At 38.8% G+C, this 23,126-nt stretch overlaps 1 protein-coding gene across 3 annotated transcripts in view; it reads right to left on the bottom strand.

Moving 5' to 3' along the window:
• CEP89 (centrosomal protein 89) overlaps positions 1-23,126 on the bottom strand; it is a 182,446-nt gene that overhangs the window by 159,176 nt on the left and 144 nt on the right. The window contains exons 1-3 of one of the 3 annotated variants that reach the window (XM_033942232.1): positions 22,874-23,121; positions 14,856-14,962; positions 327-485 (exon numbers count right to left, since the gene is read on the bottom strand). In XM_033942232.1, coding sequence (XP_033798123.1) covers positions 327-485; positions 14,856-14,962; positions 22,874-22,912 — 305 coding nt within the window. In that variant the 5' untranslated portion in view covers positions 22,913-23,121. Of the gene's footprint in view, positions 1-326; positions 486-14,855; positions 14,963-22,873; positions 23,122-23,126 lie in introns of those variants that run through there. The other 2 variants (XM_033942235.1, XM_033942233.1) reach the window with 2 other exon arrangements.

Below are 23,126 nucleotides of genomic sequence, written 5' to 3'. Positions count from 1 at the left end.
CATGGGAACTGCAAAAGGACTCCTAAAGAGTTGAATGGAGCCATATGGTTAAAATATGGTCTGCAGAAAAAGTTATTAGTCAGAAAGACTCGGCAGCACAGAGAAAATATCTACAAAGGTCATTTTTGCTACAAAATATTTGACAAAAAAGCAAAATACAGGAAGTCTACATATTGCTTTCTCCAGACAAAATACCTCCAAAACCTGAATCTCTCCCACATGTATCTTCTACATTTAAAATGAAATTTAATGACTTACTGTGTTCAGACAGTAATACAATATCACATGTTATAGGTTAGAATATATAAACAAAGTGCACACGCTACCCAATTCCAAGCTCGGATGCAGTTGCATAAGGCTCAATATAGCTTTTCTGTTCTCTGTAGGTGCTGTCACTTTCTGAATATGATCTTTGACGAGGCTGTGGGATGGCAACAGTACGGCCAGTTAACGAAGTCATCAGTATGGCTGCTGCTAGTGCAGACCTACACAATATTGAAATAAAAAGAAATAACGTTAAAATAATGCACAGAGGGTAAATTTTGTAGCTAGTTGCCTACATTAAAAAGGACAAAAAGGTGCCTATTTGAACCCAGTTTTATAAAGATGCATAAATATTAGCACAATCCTGCAGAAGCTGAAAGTAAAAAACTTGTGTGCATTTACATTTGTGATCAAGTGTTTTTATAATGTATGTGAGTAGATCACAAATCCACCCTCTAATATGCATGGGGTAATTATATAAGAGGTATTATAGGTTTGTATTTTGGCATATATCATGTGTTCTTAAACCATTTTGGGATTCTACCCTTTGAATTTATCCTTGAAACCATTGCACTTTCTTTCTAAATTATGAGTTCACTACTGACTCCTAACAGCTACATAATTAACTGCTAGCCACTAAATTTGCAGTAGTATACAGTTATACTAGCAATAACTGTCCTAATAACTTTATTGAGTAAGTTTCAGTAAATTGTCTCAGATTTCAAATCTCTTCTCTGCACCCTGTTTGACATCCTCCTGTATCTCATTGGTTAAGAACCCTTGGCATATACTTCTCCCTCCATATTTGCTGTGATAGGGGATTAATAGACCCGCGAATACAGAAAAAAACGTGAATAACTTTTTCACATGTTATTCGTTGTTTTCTATTAAAAAACATCGTGAATATGGTGAAACTGTGAATAACATGGTGGAAGACCGGGCCTGTTCCTGAAGGAGAGACAAAACACAGTGAAGAAAGTGCTGGGAATCACTGATTTTCTCTGTAAACACTTGGAATTAGCGATTTCTCTATGCAAGTTGATATAATTTGGGAGAGGAACCAGCAAGCTACAAATCGTGAATAATCGAAACCGCGATTGCTGAAATCGCAAATACGGAGGGAGAAGTGTATACACAAAAATGGCTTTACAAAAAGCTGCCCTCGCATTGTATGAATGGTAGAAAGCTTAGCAAATGTTACACAATTTTGAGCTTTTAAGTCCTAATTGCAGCATTTTCGCAATCTATTTAGTGCATGACAATGTAATTCCTATTTGTCAAACATTGTTCCTATTTAGAAATACTGTTAACTGTGAACCTAAATTGAAGCCTCATCTTAGATAATTAAAAAAGAAATATTTTTTTCAAACTATAACACTTATTTAAAAATTTTCATTTGCTACTGTAAATATAATTTTATTAGCATTAATTTTGTCACTACTTGGTTAATGAAATGCCCTGTTACAGGTACAAATTTGAAGGCTAGATTACTGACTAGTGTAAAGTTTAAGGAACATAATACCTCCCATTGATTAATTTATACTGGGAGCACAAGAGAAGTTTAAGGTATTGGTGTTTATATTTAGAGCATTGTGATTATCTACACCATTACTTTAGGCCATTTTATTGACTAATATACATTAAGAAGTCACTTTTATAAGGAAGGAAAAATCTTTTTTTTTTTCAAAATTCTTTATTCATTTTTCCATCTTACAACAAGTGTACAATATAACATCATATTAAATTTTTACATATCACTTGAAATTAATTCAATTATGATTTTACATACATAAATTTATTCCTTCCCCACCCACACTTCCCACATATAATTTAATTCAAAATATCATATACATATTATATTCCTATCTAATATAATAAAATGGTAGGACGCGCATGCGCACTAAAAAAATCGTGTTCCCTGAGCTGTCGTGTTTTTTTTAGTGCGCATGCGCGGGTTTTATGTCACCGATGTTCCTCCTCCACCATGCAACGCAAGCCGGGGCCGGCGGTGCGAGCCGCCCGGACGGTGCTGAGGCTCCGCCTCCCGCTTCCGCCCTACACGGCAACGCAAGACCCGGACCTACAAAACGCTGAGGCCCGTCTTCCGACCTACACGGCGCCGCCAGATCCGGCACCACAAAACGGCTCTCACATCCGCCAACATGCTTGCCATGGAAACAGAGGGGATCAGGAGCTAAACATCGATTTAAAAAAACAAACAAACAACAGTGCACAACGACAGAGACACACAGACACTCACAGAAGGACAGGGGGCTAAAGAGACAGATTTAAAAAAATAACAAAACACTAAGGAGAAAGAGAGACACAGGTAAGGAGTGCTGCTGGGCAGGGGGAGCAGGGAAGAGGGTCAGGGGGAGAAAAGAAGGAGTGCTGCTGGACAGACAGAGCAGGGAAGAGGAACAGGGGAGCAGGGAAGAGGAACAGGGGAGCAGGGAAGAAGTGCTGCTGGACAGGGGGAGCAGGGAATAATGACTGCGGAGCAGGGAAGAAGCTGGATAGGGGGAGCAGGGAAGAGGGACAGGGGGAGCAGGTAAGGAGTGCTGCTGGACAGGGGGAGGTAAAAGGAAGGGAGAAGGCCTACTGCTGGACAGGTGGAACAGGCAAGGGGTGATGGTTGACAGCCGAGGAAAGAGAGAGACAGAAAGCGGTCAAGAGGAGAGAGAGAAAAAGAAAGAAAGAAATAAAGACACACAAATCTATTCTAGCACCCGTTAATGTAACGGGCTTAAAGACTAGTGTATAAATAAGACCTTTAAAAGAACTTTCTACCCACCCCCCTCCCCCTACGTATAAATGTACTTTCATTGGAAAATGATGTCTATTCATTACAATAATTTGTTAATGGCCCCAAAATCTTTTTAAAATTATTATAATTCCCTTTTTGTATGGCGATTGATCTCTCCATTTTATAAATATGACATAGCGAATTCCACCAAATTGTGTAGTTAAGCCTATTGTAATTTTTCCAATTATTGGTAATATGTTGTATGGCGACCCCTGTCATAATTAATAAAAGCTTGTTATTACTTGATGAAATTTGACTTTTTGCTCTCATTGACACCCCGAACAGAATTGTATCATATGATAAAGCTACATGGTTTTCTAGCAAACAATTAATTTGAGACCAAATTGATTTCCAAAAGGCCATGATACAGGGACAATAAAATATTAAATGATCCAAAGTCCCTGCGTCCAGATTACAATGCCAGCATCTATTAGACTTAGAGCTATCTAACTTTTGTAATCTAACAGGGGTTCAAAAAGCTCTATGTAACAAAAAGAACCAAGTTTGTCTCATAGATACTGACACTGTACATCTCATTCTCCAAGACCAAATTCATGGCCATTGAAACGCAGAAATTTGATGCTTAATCTCAATGCTCCAAATGTCTCTAAGACCAGTCTTTGGTTTTTTATTCATATATTCATATATCAATTTATACCACTGTGCGACTTGGTGTCCCAAGAAATCCACCTGAAAGCATAAAAATTCCAGACTATACTGATTATTAAGAATTTTTCATTCAGGGAACCCCTCCTGAATAGCCTGCTTCAGTTGCAACCATTTAAAGCCTTGTGAATTATTAAGAACAACTTTATATTGTAACTGTGAAAAATCAAGCAGTTTACCATTTGAAATAACATAATATATTTAAATTATAATTTCAGGAGCCATAAGGGATGAGCAACAAAACATAAGGAAAGCATATCATCTCCTAATATGCAATAAGCCTGTCATATGCCAATCAATTATATATGGCCTTCCTGTGCACAAGAACCAATGTTCAGTCTAAAGATAATGTCTGCGCTGAAGAGTTAAATCAATGAACAAATATTTCCAAGAAATCCAATTTTGATGTTGCTGCCTTTACTTAGCAAACGTTCTCAGCTCATCCTGCCATCAACCGCATCTGGAAATCAGTCTCCTTCTTTCTTGAACAGAAAGGTGAACTCCTCCGTTCAAGAGTTTTAGTATGGATGGCATATCCCCTATGCATTTTGATATGCAAGCGATCACACAACTTGTCAGTGTAGTGTGCATAATGTTCCACCACAGTCATGTTATATCCTCATGTAGAATTATTCACAGTCTCGTACTCATATTCAGAATCATCCTTCATATTCTATGAATTCAGTTGTCCTTTTATTTAAAAAAACTAAATGGTATTCTTACAAAATCTGTTTGGCTAGGTAAAATGCCTAGATTTGCTTTAGTATCTTTACAAAAGCCAATTGCGGAGGATAGGATATATTTTCCTAACTTCTTTAGGTATCGTCAAGCCTATATTTTACTGCCAGGGTATGTATTGGGTCCTCCCAGAGCTCATGGAAAATGTCCCAGATTGGTTGTATTTGAAATGGCGGCTCATGTTTCCTTTAAATTTGTCTCATGTTTTCAGTATTAAGATGCCTAGATAATATAAAGAGAACAGAATATTAATGGACACATGGAAAACATTGCGTTATGTCAGTAATTTAATACCTAATCCAATACATAAATCAACAATTCAATCTTTATGGGTAAACTCCAAGATTCAAATTGGCGGATTTAAAATCGTTTGGAAGCATTGGATTATTGCAGGTATACGGACTTTAGATGATGTTATTTCAAATGGTAAACTGCTTGATTTTTCACAGTTACAACATAAAGTTGGTCTTAATAATTCACAAGGCTTTAAATGGTTGCAACTGAAGCAGGCTATTCAGGAGGGGTTCCCTGAATGGAAAATTCTTAATAATCAGTATAGTCTGGAATTTTTATGCTTTCAGGCGGATTTCTTGGGACACCAAGTCGCACAATGGTATAAATTGATATCTGAATATATGAATAAAAAACCAAAGACTGGTCTTAAGAGACATTTGGAGCATTGAGATAATATTACCTCTCATGGCAGCCTTAAAAGCATCCCATAATGTTTCTATGCTAATTTCTTCCAAGGTATTAAATTGGAAAAATTCAATCATTTTAAATTAAATTCTTCAAGGAATTTTGAATCCGCAATCAATATATTATCAAATCTCCAAACAGACCTACTATATTCCTGTTCTACAAACTTAAACTCAATCCACACTCCTCCATGATCAGAAAATAAAATAGGATCAATGGAAGCTTTTATCACTTGTTGTACTAATTGATTTGAAACAAAAATATAATCTATTCTTGAAAAAGATTTATGCACTTGTGAACAAAAAAGAAAATTCACGCTCATCAAAATGAAGTATCCGCCATATATCTTTCAAATCATAAGATTGTATCAAATTATCTAACTCTAAAGATTTCATTGGAAAAATTCAATCATTTTTAAATTAAATTCTTCAAGGAATTTTGAATCCACAATCAATGTATTATCCCAACAAATTTTGTATTATGGAAATTCAAATAAGGCGGGAAGATTATTGGCAAATTATCTTAAAGCGAAGAAAAGAAAAACAAAAATTATTGCTATAAAGACGAGAAAGGAATGACACATACTCAAATTGAAAGCATTTTAAGTCAATTTTTATAAAGGCCTATATTCTTCTGAGCCTTATGTAAATAGAGAAAAAGATGGTATAGAATTTTTGAATCTGATTGAAGGTCCGAAAGTTCCTAAACATATTAAAAGAAGTTTAGAAGAGCCTATATCATTAAAAGAATTAGAAACAGCGTTGAAATCTCTAACGGATGTAGCGGTATATAAGAAATAAATTACATTACATTACATTACATTAGAGTTGGATCCGCTCCAGGTGGGGATGGTTTCACGGTAGAATTTTATAAATCATTTCAAATTACTTTACCTCATTTATTAAATTTATATCAATCTCAACTAACTAAAGGTTGCATTATAGGTACTATGGCAGAGTCATTAACTATAGTTTTGCCAAAGCCAAATAAAGATCCCACTTTGGATTCAAACTACAGGCCTATTTCATTAATCAACGTAGATGGAAAACTTTTGGCTAAGATATTGGCTTTACGCTTAGCCAAGGCTCTCCCTTTTATTATTGATATGCACCAAACTGGGTTTGTTGCTAAGAGACATTCATCTAATAACAGCAGATTGGCTTTTCATATGTTGAATTTAACAAAAGCCATGAAAGATCCAGTTTTTTATTTGTCCTTGGACGCAGAGAAGGCCTTTGATCGGGTGGAATGGACCTTCATGTATCAATCTATGGAATGGTTTGGAATAGGTTCAGGATTTATACGAATGATTCAAACATTGTATAGCTCCCCTGCTGCTAGATTGTATATTAATAATAATTTTTCAGAACGTTTTAGTTTGCTGAGGGGGGTAGATAAGGCTGCCCCCTGTCTCCTTTGCTTTTTGATATTCTTTTGGAACCCTTGTTATTAGCTATTCAACAAGTAAAGGTATTCCTTATTCAGATTGGGAATACAAGGTCTCTGCGTATAAATCATTTCAAATTACCCTATTACCTCATTTATTGAAATTATATCAGGCTCAACTTAATAAGGGCTGCATTACAGGTACTATGGTGGAATCATTGACTATAATTTTGCCAATGCCAAACAAAGATCCCACATTGGTTTCAAATTACAGGCCTATATTATTAATTAATGTAGATGGAAAACTTTTGGCTAAGACTTTGGCTTTACGTTGAGTCAAGGCTCTCCCTTTTTATTATTGATATGCACCAAACTGGATTTGTTGCTGGAAGACATTCATCTAATAACACAAGATTGGCCATAAAAGATCCGGTTTTTTCTGTATCCTTGGATGCAGAGAAAGCCTTTGATCGTGTGGAATGGGCCTTCATGTATCAAGCTATGGAATGGTTTGGAATAGGTTAAAGATTTATACAAATGATTCAAACATTGTATAGCTCCCCTGTTGCAAAATTATATATTAATAATAATTTTTCTGAACGATTTAATTTGCGGAGGGGAGTTAGACAAGGCTGTCCCCTTTCTCCTTTGCTTTTGATATTGTTTTGGCCTTGTTATTAGCTATTCAACAAGCAAAGGAGATACAGGGTATTCCTTATTCAGACTGGGAATACAAAGTCTCTGCATATGCAAATGATATTTTGCTTCATTTGATAAATCTTGAAACAACCATTCCATGCTTATTAGAATTGATAGAAAAATTTGGAAAATTTTCAGGGTATAAGATAAATTGGAGTAAATCTGAAGTTCTTCCACTAAATGTGTATTGCACAAAAGGGTTATCTGATTCATTTTCTTTTGTATGGAAGGAAGGTGGATTAAAATATTTGGGTATTTGGATAAAAAGCGCACTGGAAGACACAATGAAAGAGAATGAAAATTTTTTATTGCAGAAGGTAACAGAAATGTGTGAACAATGAAATCCATTACATTTGTCTTGGTTGGGGACAGTGTTCCCGCTAAGCTGCGCTGGCCTGCGTTCGCGCACAAAATATTACATCGCAGCGCACAAGTTTCTCTTCACAGCGCACACACGTGTCGCAAAGGTAAGGGGAGGTAAGGTAAGGGGACGCATTGGGGGGATTGCACTTCCCCACAATTGCCATGCTTCGGTTCCTCTTCTTCCTTCCTTCCTCCCCCCCCCCCCGCGGGACCCTGCGGCACCATCAACTCTTACTCCCTCTAATGTCGGCCCTGCAGCTCCAGACTTCCTCGCACCTTCTCCCCTCCCCCTTTGGATCGCTATTATTTTAAATGTTATAGCCGCGGAGCTGTATCCATCAGTGGAGATGTCTAACCTCGGCCTGCCCCGGAACTCTTACTGCAGCAGCCGCCCGTCTAGGCAGGAACAGGAAGTCACTGTTGCAGTAAGAGTTCCGGGGCAGGCCGAGGTTAGACATCTCCACTGATGGATACAGCTCCGCGGCTATAACATTTAAAATAATAGCGATCCAAAGGGGGAGGGGAGAAGGTGCGAGGAAGTCTGGAGCTGCAGGGCCGACATTAGAGGGAGTAAGAGTTGATGGTGCCGCAGGGTCCCGCGGGGGGGGGGGGGAGGAAGGAAGGAAGAAGAGGAACCGAAGCATGGCAATTGTGGGGAAGTGCAGAGCTGCAGGGAAGAGTGTTGCGGTACCCAGCTGGAGGGAGAAGGAAGATGAGGGAGGGAATTAAAGGAGATGCCAGGGCTTGGAGCGTAGGAGGAAGGTATGCCAGTCTAAGGGAAAAGGAAGGGGGAGATGTGAGAGCATGGAGGGGGAGCGAAAGATGGAAGAAAAGGAAAGGAGAGAGATGCCAGAGAATCAGGGAAGGGGAGATACCAGACTATGAGGAGAGGTGTGGGAGAGGGAAGGCGAGGAGAGAGATGCCAGACCAATGGGGTGAAAGGAGAGATGGAAGGGGGAGGCATACAGTTTCTGGAAGGGGCATAGAAGGAGAGAAGATGCCATATAGGGGAAGAGAGACGGCAGACAGTGGATGGAAGGAAGAGAGTTACAAGAAGATGAGGAAAGGAGAAACCACAGAAGACAAAGGTAGAAAAAAATTTCTATTTATTTATTGCTTTAGGAGACATGTGTCACTGTTTCTGTGAAGCATTGTATGCAGAGTCCAGCTTCTTGCTGGTTCAATTTAACCTTTGTCTATGTATTTTTATTTTATCCCCCCTTTTACAAAACTGTGAAGCGTTTTTAGCACCAGCCTTGGTGGTAGCAGCTCTGATGCTCAGAATTTTATGAGCATCAGAGCTGTTACCTCCGTAGCTAAAATCCACACTACAGTTTTGTAAAAGAGGGAGGGGTTAGTTTGTGATTACATATTCCTTACTAGGCGAAGGTGTTTTCTGTGTTCTGTGTGTTCGAAAGACATGGTTTTCTGTTAGGATTGACGGTGTAGGATTGATCTGTGCTGGTCTGGCTTGTTTAGTTTTACAATGGGTGTATTGATGTACTGTTCACTGCAATATGTAAGATGCTGCCTTTTCCTAGGTACTCATGTGTGACGTGTGGCTTGTTACTAAAAATCACGTTTTTCGTACAGATGGGGGGGGGGGGGTGCCAAAAAATGATGGGCCCCGGGTGTTACATATGCTAGGTACACCACTGCATTATGTAAAGATACCAGAAAGCTGGCGAAGCAAAAACTTTAAGTAAATTGTTATTCTTCTAAGTTTTGAGTATTTAACCCTCCCACAATCTCATGGGCACTCGTTTCAAGTTTCAAGTTTATTGAGATTTTGATTTAAACGCAATATCAAATATTTTCAATGTGTATAACAAAAATAAATTTTGGGAAATAAATAAAACCATTTGAACAATAAACATACAAACATATCCATAGATGATTAAAATTACATAAGGAGTACAAGGATAAACTACATTTGTTTAAAAATGCGTCCTCTGCGCCTGCTCATAAATTTGTGAAGTATGTAATTTGTCGCTCATGCATATTTTTTTTTGCACACACCTCATCAATCCTTAGAGGGAACACTGGTTGGGGAGAGTTCAAACTATTAAAATGATGATATTGCCTGTGGTATGCTATCAGATGGGAATGTTACCACTTTTTTTTAAGGGGTCCTTTTATAAAAAGTTACAGTGTTTAAAGACATCTTGAGGCTGGGACATTAGACCATCTTTTATTCTATTGTCCATATATATTATTATTTTGGAAATCAATTTGGCCTCAAATCAACAGGATGATGGATAATCCAGTAGCCTTGACTTATGATACTATTTTAATTGGTACAACAATGAGAGCAAAAAGTCAAATTTCGTAAAATAATAATAAACTTTTATTCATATTAACTGGAGTAGCAATTCAACAAATAACATGTAACTGGAAAAATTATGACAGATTAAGTTATAACTTTTGGTGGAATTCGGTATGCCATATATATATATCAAGTTTATCAAGTTTATTAGCAAAATTTGATAAATCGCCTATTAGAATCACTAAGCGATGTACAAATCAAAAATAAAAGAGGTTCACATTTAACAATCTTATGACATAAACATACAAGAAATTGGGAAGGAATGGATGAAAGTTACAATTTTCAATTAGGGTAGAAAAAGGGAAAGAACAAAAGGAAAAGGGTGGTAAACCACAGCATTTTTAGCAAAACATACTCTGCTTTTAAATATCGAAAGCATCTCTAAATAAATAAGATTTTTAAAGTTTTTTGAATGTTAAAACATCTTTTTCATTACGAATATATTGTGGAAGGGCGTTCCACCATAGGGGACCCGTCACAGAGAATATGTCAGCTCTTCTCGTACCAATGATTTTTAGGGAAGGGACTGAAAGAAGGTTCTGACCAGTAGAACGAAGTGAGCGTTGTGTGGTGTGAGGTATTAAGAGTCTAGATATGAATTGGGGGTTCTCTGAAGCTAAAGTTTTAAAGATGAGCAGCGTTATTTTAAAGGTGATTTTATGACTAATGGGGAGCCAATGAGAATCTATCAATAATGGTGAGACATGGTCAAATTTCCTGGCATTATATATTAATTTAATTGCAGTATTTTGAATCAGTTGTAGTCTCCTTATTTCTTTCTGTGAAATATTAAGAAAGAGAGCATTGCAATAGTCGAGTTTTGATATTACTAAAGAATGGATTAATATTTTAATAGAGTTAGGGCTCAAAAATTTGGATATCGATCTAATAAGACATAGTTTGAAAAAGCAGTTTTTAACAGTAAGAGAAATATGATCATGGTAGGTAAGTTTTTCATCGATTAATACACCAAGGATTTTAACTGAAGGAACTAAATTTAGTGTAGTGTTATTGAGGATGAATGAATTTGACAGAGTTATATCTTTTCTCCAAGTAAATAATACAGCTTTGGTCTTCTTTATGTTAAGAGCCAATATATAAAATGGAGCGCCCAATAGCAACACAAAAAGGTTACTTTGGTAAATTTCTGAAGATTTGGAAACCATTAGCAGATTTTTGTTATGATTAATAACATTTTCCCATAATAAGAGATTTGTTAAGTGGGGATCTGGGTGGGTATTATTTTATTTACCTCACAATATGTATGAATTAATTAATGCATTTTGAAGTATTAGGTTAGATTTTCTTAAATAGGAAGGGAGGGCTTGGGGGGCTTTTTTATTTTATTTATATTTGTCATACATATTAAATTATTTACATATTATCTAAAATATTATAAAAACATGAATATAAATATGATATATTGTACTTAAAGTATTCATGAAGGAAAATCAAGTGTGTGTTTATAAGATTATATGTATTTTTCTGATACACTTGTTGTAATATGAAAAAATGAATAAAGAAATTAAAAAAAAAAAAAAGTTACAGTGTTCTTACAAAATTTGTTTGGTTGGGCAAAACTCCTAGAATTGCTTTAGTATCTCTACAAAAATCAATTGCGGAGGGTGGGATAAATTTTCCCAATTTCTATAGGTATCATCAAGTCTGTATTTTGAGACAGAGTATGTATTGGGTCCTCCCAGAGCTCATCGATAATACTCCAGATTGGTTGTGGTTGGAATGGCGACTCATGTTCCCTTTGAGATTATGTCATGTTCTTAGTATTAAAATGCCTAGGTTATATAAAGAAAATAGAATATTTATGGATACATGGAAAACTTTCAGGTATGTTAATAATTTAACGCCTATTCCAATCTATAAATCAACTAATCAAACAATATGGTTAAACTCCAAGATTCAAATTGGCGGATTTAAATGGTTAAACTCCAAGATTCAAATAGGCGGATTTAAGGTTATCTGGAAGCATTGGATGATTGCAGGTATATGAATTTTGGGAGATGTTATTTCAAATGGTAAGCTGCTTGACTTTTCTAAGTTGCAACATAAATATGGTCTTAATAAATCACAAAGCTTTAGATGGTTGCAACTGAAGCAGGCTATTCAGAAGGGGTTCCCTGAACGGAAAAATCTCAATAATCAGTATAGTCTGGAGTTCTTGTGCTTTCAGGTGGACTTCTTGGGTCACCAGGCTGAACAGTGGTATAAATTGATAAATGGATTTATAAATAAAAAACCTAAAAACGGACTTAGGGACATTGAGATTAAGCATCAAATTACGGCGTCTCAATGGCCACGAATTTGGTCTTGGAGAATGAGATCTACAGTGTCTGCATCTATGAGACAAACTTGTTTTTTTCTTTTACATAGAGCATTTTGGACCCCAGTTAGATTACAAAAGTTGGATAGCTCTAAGTCTAATAGATGCTGGCATTGTAACCTGGAAGCAGGGATTTCAGATCATTTAATATTCTATTGTCCTTGTATCATGGCATTTTGGAAATCAATCTGGTCTCAAATTAATTGTTTATTAGAAAACCATGTAGCATTATCATATGATACAATAATGTTTGGGATGTCAATGAGAACAAAAAGTCAAATTTCATCAAGCAATAAATAAACTTTTATTGATCATGACAGGAGTCGCCATACAACATGTTACAGGTAATTGGAAAAACTACAGTAGACTAAATTATACCTTCTGGTGGAATTTGTTATGCCACATTTACAAAATGGAAAGAGTAATTGGCATACAAAAAGGAAGTTATAATAATTTTAAAAAGATTTGGGGGCCATTGACAAATTATTGCAATGATTAGACACCATTATTCATTGAAAGTACACTTACACTTAGGGGGGGAGGGGAGAGGGTATAAAGTTATATTAAGGTTTGATCAATTGATAATATTTATATGAAATTTTTGATTAAAATATTTGTGGGAGAGGGGGGAGGAGAGGGTATAAATGTGTTTTTAAGAAGATGTTAAAAGAAATACAAGAGATGTTTTATATGGTTTAAATGATGTAATATTGTGTTCTTGATGTTAGATGGAAAAATGAATAAAGAATTTGAAAAAAAAAATTGTTTTTTTTAACATGTTTTATGCTGTCTATCCATTTTAATGTCTTTTTTTACTGAAATCAGCTTAGAATCTCATGGTCAATGGATATATTTTTTTTAAATTCTTTATTTTCATTTTATAGTATTGACATAGTTATTAGTCAAAACAAAGAAATAGTACAATACCAGTACAAACTTTTAAGGTGAGACAATAATCAAATATTAGAAAATTACATTAGAAAAAAAAAAAACCAAAAGAATTTCTTTTCTCATCATAAAGGTAAAGCATTAAACCAAAATATAGAATTTACTGGATTGTTACTATATAAATAATTAAACCTAACTGGTAACAGTTTGGACCTCATAATATTCTACCACAATATTAAATTTATATAGACATACAGTACTGTACAGTTTTGGAAAAAAAATAAACATTATTACCATATGTGTGGGGGTCAGGGCCTTCAGGGGATTCACCATACCCCCTAAAGGCCCTGAGGGCACTGCTCTGAATTTGACTGGTTGAGTTGCTCAGCCAATCAAATTCAGATCAGTACTGTCAGGGCCTTTAGGCCGTTTGGACAATCTCCAGCCCAACAGCCCTGCTTTTTTTTGCTTACTTTTTGTTTGATGCAGTTTAACTGGTTGAGCAGGTTGCCTGCTCAACAAATCAAACTGAATCTAACAAAAAGTAAACAAACAAACAAAAAAGTCTCCCTGTAGAGGAGGTGGAGACAAAAACTGTCTGAGTTCAAGAAAGCACAGGCAGGTACACGAGATCTCTTAAGGAGAGAGACAGTGTATGCTGCGGATGGGCAGACTGGATGGGACATTTGGCCTTTATCTGCCATCATATTTCTAAGCACATTCTAAAGTGTGTTCAATCAAGCTCTAATAGCATCATACTAAAGCTATAATTACTGTATATACTCAAATATATAGCCATCAATATAAGCTGAGAACATTTTATCCCTAAAAAAAGAGGAAAAATGTTAACTGAAATATTAACTAAGGGTTTATAGTCAAATGTTCCTCCTCTTGCCCCTCACTCATGGTGATCAACATTTCTGTCCCTCTTCTCTGTCCTCCCTCCTCCCAAAGTGACCAGCATTTCTCTCCCTCCTACAGTGACCAACACGTCTTTCTTCCCTCCCCCTGTGGTTACTGCCATTTCTCTCCTTCTCCTATTATCCCTCACCACTATGGTGACAGCATCTCCCTCCCTCCTCCCTCCCCTCATGGCAACTGGCATGTCTCTCTCATCCCATGGATATAACCATCATTTGTCCTTATTATCCTTACTGGATGCTGCCAGTGATGCTGCTACAAACAGGGCCGATGCTGGGCCTTGAGCATGTACAGATGTTCAAGGATGGGTGGCAGGTGTGAGAGTTAAGTGCTAGAAACCATGAGGAGAGGAAAGGACAGAATACTGTGCTGACTCAAGTCAAGGACCCTATTTTGGGGCTTTTTTGGAGGGCTCAAAAATCTTAGCTTATAGTCCAGTATATACAGTAAGCAATTTGTGATTACCTTGAAGCTATATTTTAAAAGAAATGCATTTGTCAAATTACACTAACATATTTTCTGAATAATGTTTTCAAAAGCAATAGTTCAAGCCAGCTGAAACTTTGATTGTAGTTCCAACACGTGCTGTTCCTTGTGACCTTGGACAGGTCACTTGGTTCCCCAATACCCCAGGTATATTAGATTGTGAGCCCACCAGGACAGAAATGGAAAAATGCTTGAATACTTGAATTAGTTCATGTAAATTTGAAGTACCTCGATAACTAAAACAAAAATCTCCTAAACAAATCTTAAGAACATACCTGGGTCTCTCTGGAGAAGGATATGGACTACGAGGGGGAGGGGTACGGGGTACTGCTGGTCTGGGAGCCACTGTAGCTGCAGGAACCAGGCCATGAGCTATATGTTTCTAAGCAAATAGAAATATAATTATTTAAAAAATTAAGCACTGGAAAACACAATGAAACTAGAAACACAGGACACACAAGTTGATAAATTTCTTAACAGGAGGAGATCCATTTGATCACTCTCTGTTTATGCTATTCATGACAAATACTAACCCATGGATTCCATATATGACATCTAAAGTTGTGCATCCAAATTGTTTAATTTAATTGTTTAAGCAAGCCAATTGGTGCTGATAATTGGCCACTAACAGGCTATTATCAGCACTAGGTAATTAGCAATAATTAGAATTTACGCATGCAATATTTTAAGCGTATTTTATAAAGTGATGCGCATAAATTCTAATGCACAGATCTCAAAAGGAGGTGTGGCCATGGGGAAGGACATGGTTAGGTCACAGGCATTCCTAAATATTACATGCACTGTTAGAATATGCCCGGTCTACACAGAATTTAGGCACAAGCATTCATACCAGGTTTTAGTTGGTATAAATGGTCATGCCTAAAATTTTAGTAGCAGAGCTGACCCCCTATGCATATTCTAAAAACCACAGTTTATATAGAATAGTACAAAGTGTGGTTTTTTTTCCATGCCAATATTTTCAGCACCATATATAAAAATGTACCCCTATGTGTGGGGAGGGGGCAATTCTATAACTGGGTGGTTCCAAATGGGCACCAGGAGGTCCCATGGTAAAAGTCTATTATAAAAATTAAAGTTGGCACCTACTTTCCTTTACAGGATACTAGCATAATCATTTTTAAAACTTGGCTCCTGTGATGGCATCTTCTGGTTAAACTCTAAAAATGCATCCTATGAAATTTGACAGTGAGATATCTATAACCTAGGTCAGTGATTTTCAATCTTATACCTGTTACAGCACATTAACAAGGCAGAAAAATTGTCAAGGAATACAATAAAATATATACCCATATTTAACAAATGAATATTAAAATTAAAAATTTACCCACCCACCCCTTTTACAAAGCTGAGTTAGGATTTTTTTTTTATTGCCGACCGCAGCAGTAACAGCTCTGACACTCATAGAATTCCCATGAGTGTTGGAGCTGTTAGCATTGCGGTCAGTGATAAAAAAAAAAAAAAAATCCTAACGCGTCTTCGTAAAAAGGGGGGGGGGGAGTAATTATTGAACTTTAAATACCATTACTGTGTTATCTTTATAGCTGAATATTTTTATTGAAGACACAAGCTAGTAAAAGGGCAACAATACACTTCAAAGATAAAAAGAATTAGCCACAAAAATCATGCATTCAAAAGCAACAGGTATAGAGTGAATACCTCCCCCCACCCACCACAGTGCTGATGGTGATCACATCCCTTCACTGCGACCGATCTGTAGTCCTAAATTCCTTTAAAACAGGCATATTTATAGAACTACCCCTGTAATGACAAGATCTTAATTTACATTTAGAACATGTCACTGATTTATGTGATGTTCAATTTATTCAGTTTTTGAATTCCTTATATTTTACTTTAGGATCTATAACCCCTGCACATAATAAAGGTCATTCATTGGATTTCTCTGCATACCGTAGGAATAAAAAAAAATTTTTTTGGTAAGTTATCACTCTTGGAAACCACTGATTTGGTCTGATCACTTAAGAACATAAGAACATCCTTGCTGGGTCAGAGCAATAGTCCATCTAGCTCAGTCTCTTGTTTCCAACCGTAGCCAATACAGGTCACATATACATGAGAAAAACCCAAATAGTAGCAACATTCCATGCTATTGATCCAGGGCAGCAGTAACCTCCCCCATATATCTTCATTTTAATTCAGGAAAATCAATCTGGAAAAAAAGTTGATGGGACATATTTTGGCATTCAATCGTTTCCACTCCAGGCTTGGATGTCAATCCTTCGACTTCTTTGTACTGAGATTCGGGATACTACAATTAATGTAATGTAATGTAATGTAATTTATTTCTTAACAGGGTATTAAAAGAACAGGCTCCTGTAAAAGTTAAGAGACCAAGAAAGAGTACGGTAATAATTTATGGTTTACAGAGTCATAGGCACAGTTAAAAAGATAATGCAGAAAAGCAGAAAGAATTTGGAAGAAAAATAAATAGCCAATAGTCTTATGTTAACTGGAGGTCAGAAATCAAGGGCTCCTTTTACTAAGGTGTGCTAGCGGTTTTAGCGCGCACTACAATGCCCTGCGCGCTAAACGCTAATGCCTCCATAGAGGCTGCCCACCTTAATGTCCCTCCCCTACCTTTGCCCTGTGAAGAGATCCCATGTGCCGATCCCATTTGGCCTTAAAATCAGGCACGCTGCTGGCCTCAATCACCTGTAGTGGAAGACTATTCCAGCGATCAACCACTCTTTCAGTGAAAAAGAATTTCCTGGGGAAACTACGAGGTGACACCAGGAAATTCTTTTTCACTGAAAGAGTGGTTGATCGCTGGAATAGTCTTCCACTACAGGTGATTGAGGCCAGCAGCGTGCCTGATTTTAAGGCCAAATGGGATCGGCACATGGGATCTCTTCACAGGGCAAAGGTAGGGGAGGGACATTAAGGTGGGCAGACTAGATGGGCCGTGGGCCCTTATCTGCCGTCTATTTCTATGTTTCTATGTAGAGCTTGCATTAGTATTTTTTGTTTAGCACGTGGTTTGCACGCACTAAAAATGCTAGCACACCTTAGTAAAAGGAGCCCCAAGTTATTAAAAAGTTCAGGCTAAAATAAGGGCCCCTTTTACAAAGCCACAGTAGTAATTGCCTTATGGCAAATGCAACGCAGCCCATTCACTTCCTATGGGCTGCGTGGCATTTGCAGTGCTGGGACTTACTATCATGGCTTTGTAAAAGGGGCCCTAATTTTGTTGATCAGAAAATTCAAGTAAAATTATTTTTAGATTATTTGATAACTAATGTAGGCAGGGTGTTAATGATACCAGATGTTTTACAATAGAGAATGACAAGGGGACAAATTTTTCCCTGTCCTGCGGGAACTCATTTTCCCATCCCATCCCTGTCCCATTCCTGCAAGCTCTGTCCTCATCTGCACAAGCCTCAAACACTTTAAAATCATACGTATTTGAGGCTTGTGCAGTTAAGACAGAGCTTACAGGAATGTGGTAGGGACAGCAACAAAAAATTTGCAGGGACGGGGAAAAATCTGTCCCCGTGTCATTCTCTATTTTATAATCTAATGCTGAAGAACTGGCACAGTTTTTCAAACCAAAGTGAATAAAATTTTCTTCTGTAAATCCAGATCAGTTTACATTACAAATTCTGAATGACCATATAGATAATATTCCAAGTGACAGGATGTGATGCAAGTTTGATAAAATATGTATACAATCAGTGAAGAATTCTTCTTAAAAACTTGTTAATAAACTAAGTCCACTAGATATATGTCCATCTTATTTACTGAAGAAGGTCCCCTTAAAAAATCCTGGGTTGGCTTACTACGTTTACTTCACTCCTGCTTACGCAGAGCCACTAGCTAATTGGCTGCCACAAGCTTTCAAACCCGTGACAGCCAATTAGCTAGCAGTTCTGCAAAGGCAAGAATGAAGGCCGCTCCTGCCGTGGTTCATTGCTGGACCACCAGAGATACTAAAGGTACTCCGGAGGGGGGTAAAAATTCTTAGAATCAGCTGGGACAGGAGGCAGGAGGGATCCTTCATGTCCCAGCCACCACTGGACCATCAGGTCTCATGGCAGGCCTGGCAGAGGCCTAAAACTGGTTTGGGATAGGGTGGGTCAGCGCTGACCTGAATATAAACCAAGACCCCCATTTTTAGGCCTAAAAATCTCAGTTTATAGTCAAGTATATATGGTGCTTCCAGTGGCCTGGAAAAATGGGAATGTGCAGATAAGCCTCCGTCAAATCCAGGGAGGCAAGAAACTCCCCTAGTGCCATTGATGCAATCATAGTAACACAGTAGATGACAGCAGATAAAGACTCGAATAGTTCATCCAGTCTACCCAACCTGATTCAATTTAAATTTTTTAATTTTTTTTCTTAGCTATTTCTGGGCAAGAATCCAAAGCTCTACCCGGTGCTTGGGTTCCAACTGCTGAAGTTTCCGTTAAAAGCTACTCCAGCCCATCTACACCCTCCCAGCCACTGTCCTCACAGTCTCCATTTGGAAACACTATCTTGAGAGCCGCATTCACTGCTTTGAGATCTAGAATCAACTTCTAGTCTTCAGAGCCCCTCTTGGACACGAAGTATATCGAGTATCTGCCGGAGCCCAAGTCTTCCTCTGGAACAGGCTCTATGGTTTCTAGATCTAGCAATCTTTGTACTATTGCTATGACTTTGGCCACTTTTTCAGGCTTTCCTGCTGGGGAGTCTAGAAAATGGTCCAGGAGGGGATGAAAACTTTGAGCTTGTACCCTTCCCGTATTATTTCCATCACCCAGCTATCTGTGGTGATCTCCGCCCACTCCCCTAAATAGGATAATAGCTGATCCTCCACATATCAGAGGGAGGTTGACGACTTGGCATCATAACTGCTTCTTTGGAGCTGTGGCAGAGTGGAATCTTGAAGACTGAGGGTGCCTGGCCCCTCCAAATCTTTGTCTAGAGGTCTGAAATGATCTCTGACCCAAAGGCCCTCCCCAGAACTGGTGGTAGTGCTTGGAGGTTTGAAAATTACCCCAACCAGACCCCCTAAGGGCTCAAGGCCTGCTGCCAGGCAAGGATTTTGGCTTATGGTCCTCCACAGTGGCCATAAGATCATGCAGGCCTTTACCAAAAAAGGAACTGTCCCTGGAATGGCAGTTTACTCAGGGTCACCTTCGAGGAGGAATCCCCTGATCATTGTCTGATCCATAGCATCCTGTGAGTGGAAACGGTATAAGCTGACATCTTGCGAATGACTGAAAAGGTCCTACAGAGCAGCCACATAACCTACATCAGTCATTAAAAACTGGAGATCTTTTGTCCGTGGTAGTGTCCAGATCGTGGAGCAAATTAAGAGTGGCAAACTCGGGTGAAAAAAAAAAAAAAAAGACACCACTGCAGCTGCTTTCAACCCTAAGGCTGCAATCCTGGGCATCTTTCAATATCATGCCGCCTTCCTTGGGAAGGGAAATACGCTTTGTAACCTGCACTACCAATGAATTCACCTTTGGGGGAACAAAAAATTGGTTAAATGCAGCATCTGTAGGATAGAGCTTTGACATGGCTTTGGCCAGCTAAAGGGGCCCCTGCTGAACTCCCAATGATCTATAAGCATTTTTTGTAATGTCTTGATGTGAGGGAAAGCAAAGGGTCTGTGCCTTAGTGCTGCTCATAAGCGAGCACTGTGTGGCAGAGGACTGAGAAGCCTCTAGCTTCAGTTCTTGGAGGGATTCTGTGATCATCTCCATAAGTGCTGAAGGTTTAAACAGCCTGCGAATAGTTGGATCCTCGCCAAGGTCCGGAGCCTCCCCCAAATCTGGATCCTTTCCTCCCAGATGCAGAAGCATCTCCTGCTATAGAGAACATTGACTAGGACCTGAACATGGCACTGTTGTTAGGGAACTGAGCTCTGGGGGGGGGAAGAGGGGGAGAGAGAAACCCTGGCACTAGCAGTACCATGATTCCAGATGGTTCATGCAGCTCTTGTCAATCATATAAGCACATTAAGCATCATATTAATAAATTCAGGGGGAAAACCCTGCTCCTGACATCCAGATGGCCCCTGTGAATTCTGCTTAGCTTTTTGTAGTTTTCCTTCCTTATTGTGGCTGCATTTCACCAGGGACACACTTTCACTATTCACTGGGTTAAATTTGGACTTTTTTCCCTGTTCTCAGACTGACTAGGTACAAACACCACCTGAGGGACCAGAGGGGGATAGCCCTGCCCCCCACCTCACGCGCAACATGTGTCATCCACCAAAAATGGGACATGAATCTAAAGTATCCTGGTCTGAGGAGTCCATCCAACTTGTTTTTAAGTAAAAATGAGGTATTTTGACACAGATAGAGGCTTTTAAATTCAAATCAAGAAATTCAAGATGGCTACCATGGAAGCGATTTTAGCACCAAAAACAGCCTGTGGAGCTACACTGAATTTTTTTTTTTAAATAGCAATTTTGAGATTTTAGAGGTGGGGAAGACAACTTTCAGGGAGAACCTCTGCCTCAAGAAGCCCAGAATCTGGACTGCTTGTGTCTTCTGACTGCCTCTCTAGCCCATTGCACTGGCTGGAAATCTCAACTCCCACCAGATCAAGCACATGCAAACGGGGGAAGAACGCAGTTGGCGCCGATCCTAGAAAAAGCTACCATGGAGACATCCAGCCTGTGCTCAAGCCCACTTGCAGATGAACCTGGGATAAGTCTTGCTCCCAAGGGAACAGTCCCTGAATCCCTGAACTGTTAGTGCAGACTGTCCAAGCGGGTGCGCTGCAAAGTAGTCTGCCCCTTGGAAGAAGACTTTCAACCTCTGTTTTGATCATCTACGTTGAGAAAAGCTGTGAATTGGTTGTTTGTTGAGAGTGAGTGAATTTTTATAATTTTAGTTGGGAGTGAATGGAATTTTGTTAATTTTAAGTTTTGTGTTTATAATTATGTTTGTTCATTTTATGGAAACCACTTAGATTATAAGTGGTATATAAATTTTTAAATAAATAAAAACGTCAGAGTCTGCGCTCTTCCGCAGCCAGAGATGTCCCAAAAAGGGGATCCTCTGCAGCACCAAAAGCCAGTGGTGTAAAAAAAGGGGGGGGGGGCACTGGCACCTGTTCTCTTCTCCGCCTCCCCTTCCCACTTCTCAAGTACAAAATTCACGAGAGTTAGGGGCAGAGCTGGCCCGCGAATATTGAAATCGCAGATAATTTTTAGGGCTGGCTCAGACCCACTCCCACCTTCTTCCTGTGTCCCGGATTTTCCCCAGACCTTACCTGGTGGTCTTACGGTGACGCAGGGCAGGATTGATCATCCTATGCTCCTGCCCCATGCAGAGCCGTCATCAAAATGGCTGCTGTGAGTTCCCATTGTAGTCTCGAGACTACAACGGGAACTCATGGCAGCCATTTTGATGATGGCTCTGTACGTGGAAGGAGCATAGGACGATTGATCCTGCCCCGTGTTGCTGCGAGACCACCAGATTAGGTCTGGGGAAGTCCAATGCAGAGTTGTTGTTTGTTTTTTGATTTTTTTAAAAAGCAGATTCAGAGGGGGAACTGTACTCCCCCTGCTGCGCACATGTGTCCCTTTCCTGTACCTTTTTAACTTCAGCATAAGCAGCCACCAACTTGCTGCTTGCGTCCACTTCGGTGCTCTCACTGACATCACTTCCGGGATCCACACCTAGGAAGTGATGTCAAAGAGATCGCTAAAGCTGACATGGGAACAACAATTTATTATTTCTATAGCGCTACCATGCACATGCAGTGCTGTACATGGTACATGCAAGACAGTCCCTGCTCAGAAGAGCTTATAATCTACTTATGACAAACACACAGGACAAAAGGGAGTCAGAGCAGTGCTCATTTACGGTATTAGAAGGAGGGCTGATGAGGTGAAATCACATAAGGCAAAAGAGAAGTCTAAACTTAGCGCTTATGACGGGAATTGGAGGGAGCTGAAGAGGTGGTGTGACTATTGAGGGGATGATAGACATATGTTGGTAGGGTCTTAAGAGTGCGTGTACCAGGTAGGGTCTGGTTTGAAAGTGGAGGAGAAGCGAGGAAATAGTACGACTTGAGCTTGGTAGGAAGAAGGAATTAAACCACGACAGGGAACATATTATAATGACCACACAAACTGAAACCTGGAGACAGAGAAATACAGAGATATTAAAATCTACAAATACTGTTCTAGTAAATGATACAAAATTATTTTTACTTTTTGTACCATACATCGGGGGGGAGGGGGGTTCTATCGCTGGTCTTTACCGTTCACGTATTCACTATATTAATAGAGTAAAGTAGTCAAAGGACTTACAAAGTGCGGTGCGCTTCTCCGGCGGAAACTAAACGGCATCTTGGGGCAAGTAAGATTAGAAGCCGCAGCAGCAAAAAAAAAAAAATCCCAAACCTGTAAAATGTTTTAAAATAGGGAAAACACACTAAGGAAGAAAGCGATTCCACTGCAATCACAGCAACTGACGCTTTTCCTTCGCAACCACGTCCCACCAACAGCGACGTTCATTGGTCAGCAGTTTCCCTTTCTCCAATCACCGCCGGCACCATCCTCA

Source organism: Geotrypetes seraphini, chromosome 4, assembly GCF_902459505.1.
Source record: "Geotrypetes seraphini chromosome 4, aGeoSer1.1, whole genome shotgun sequence".
In the NCBI taxonomy this organism is placed as follows: Eukaryota; Metazoa; Chordata; class Amphibia; order Gymnophiona; family Dermophiidae; genus Geotrypetes; species Geotrypetes seraphini.
The sequence above is the reverse complement of the archived record's forward strand: the minus strand, read 5'-3'. Positions and strand labels throughout refer to the sequence as shown.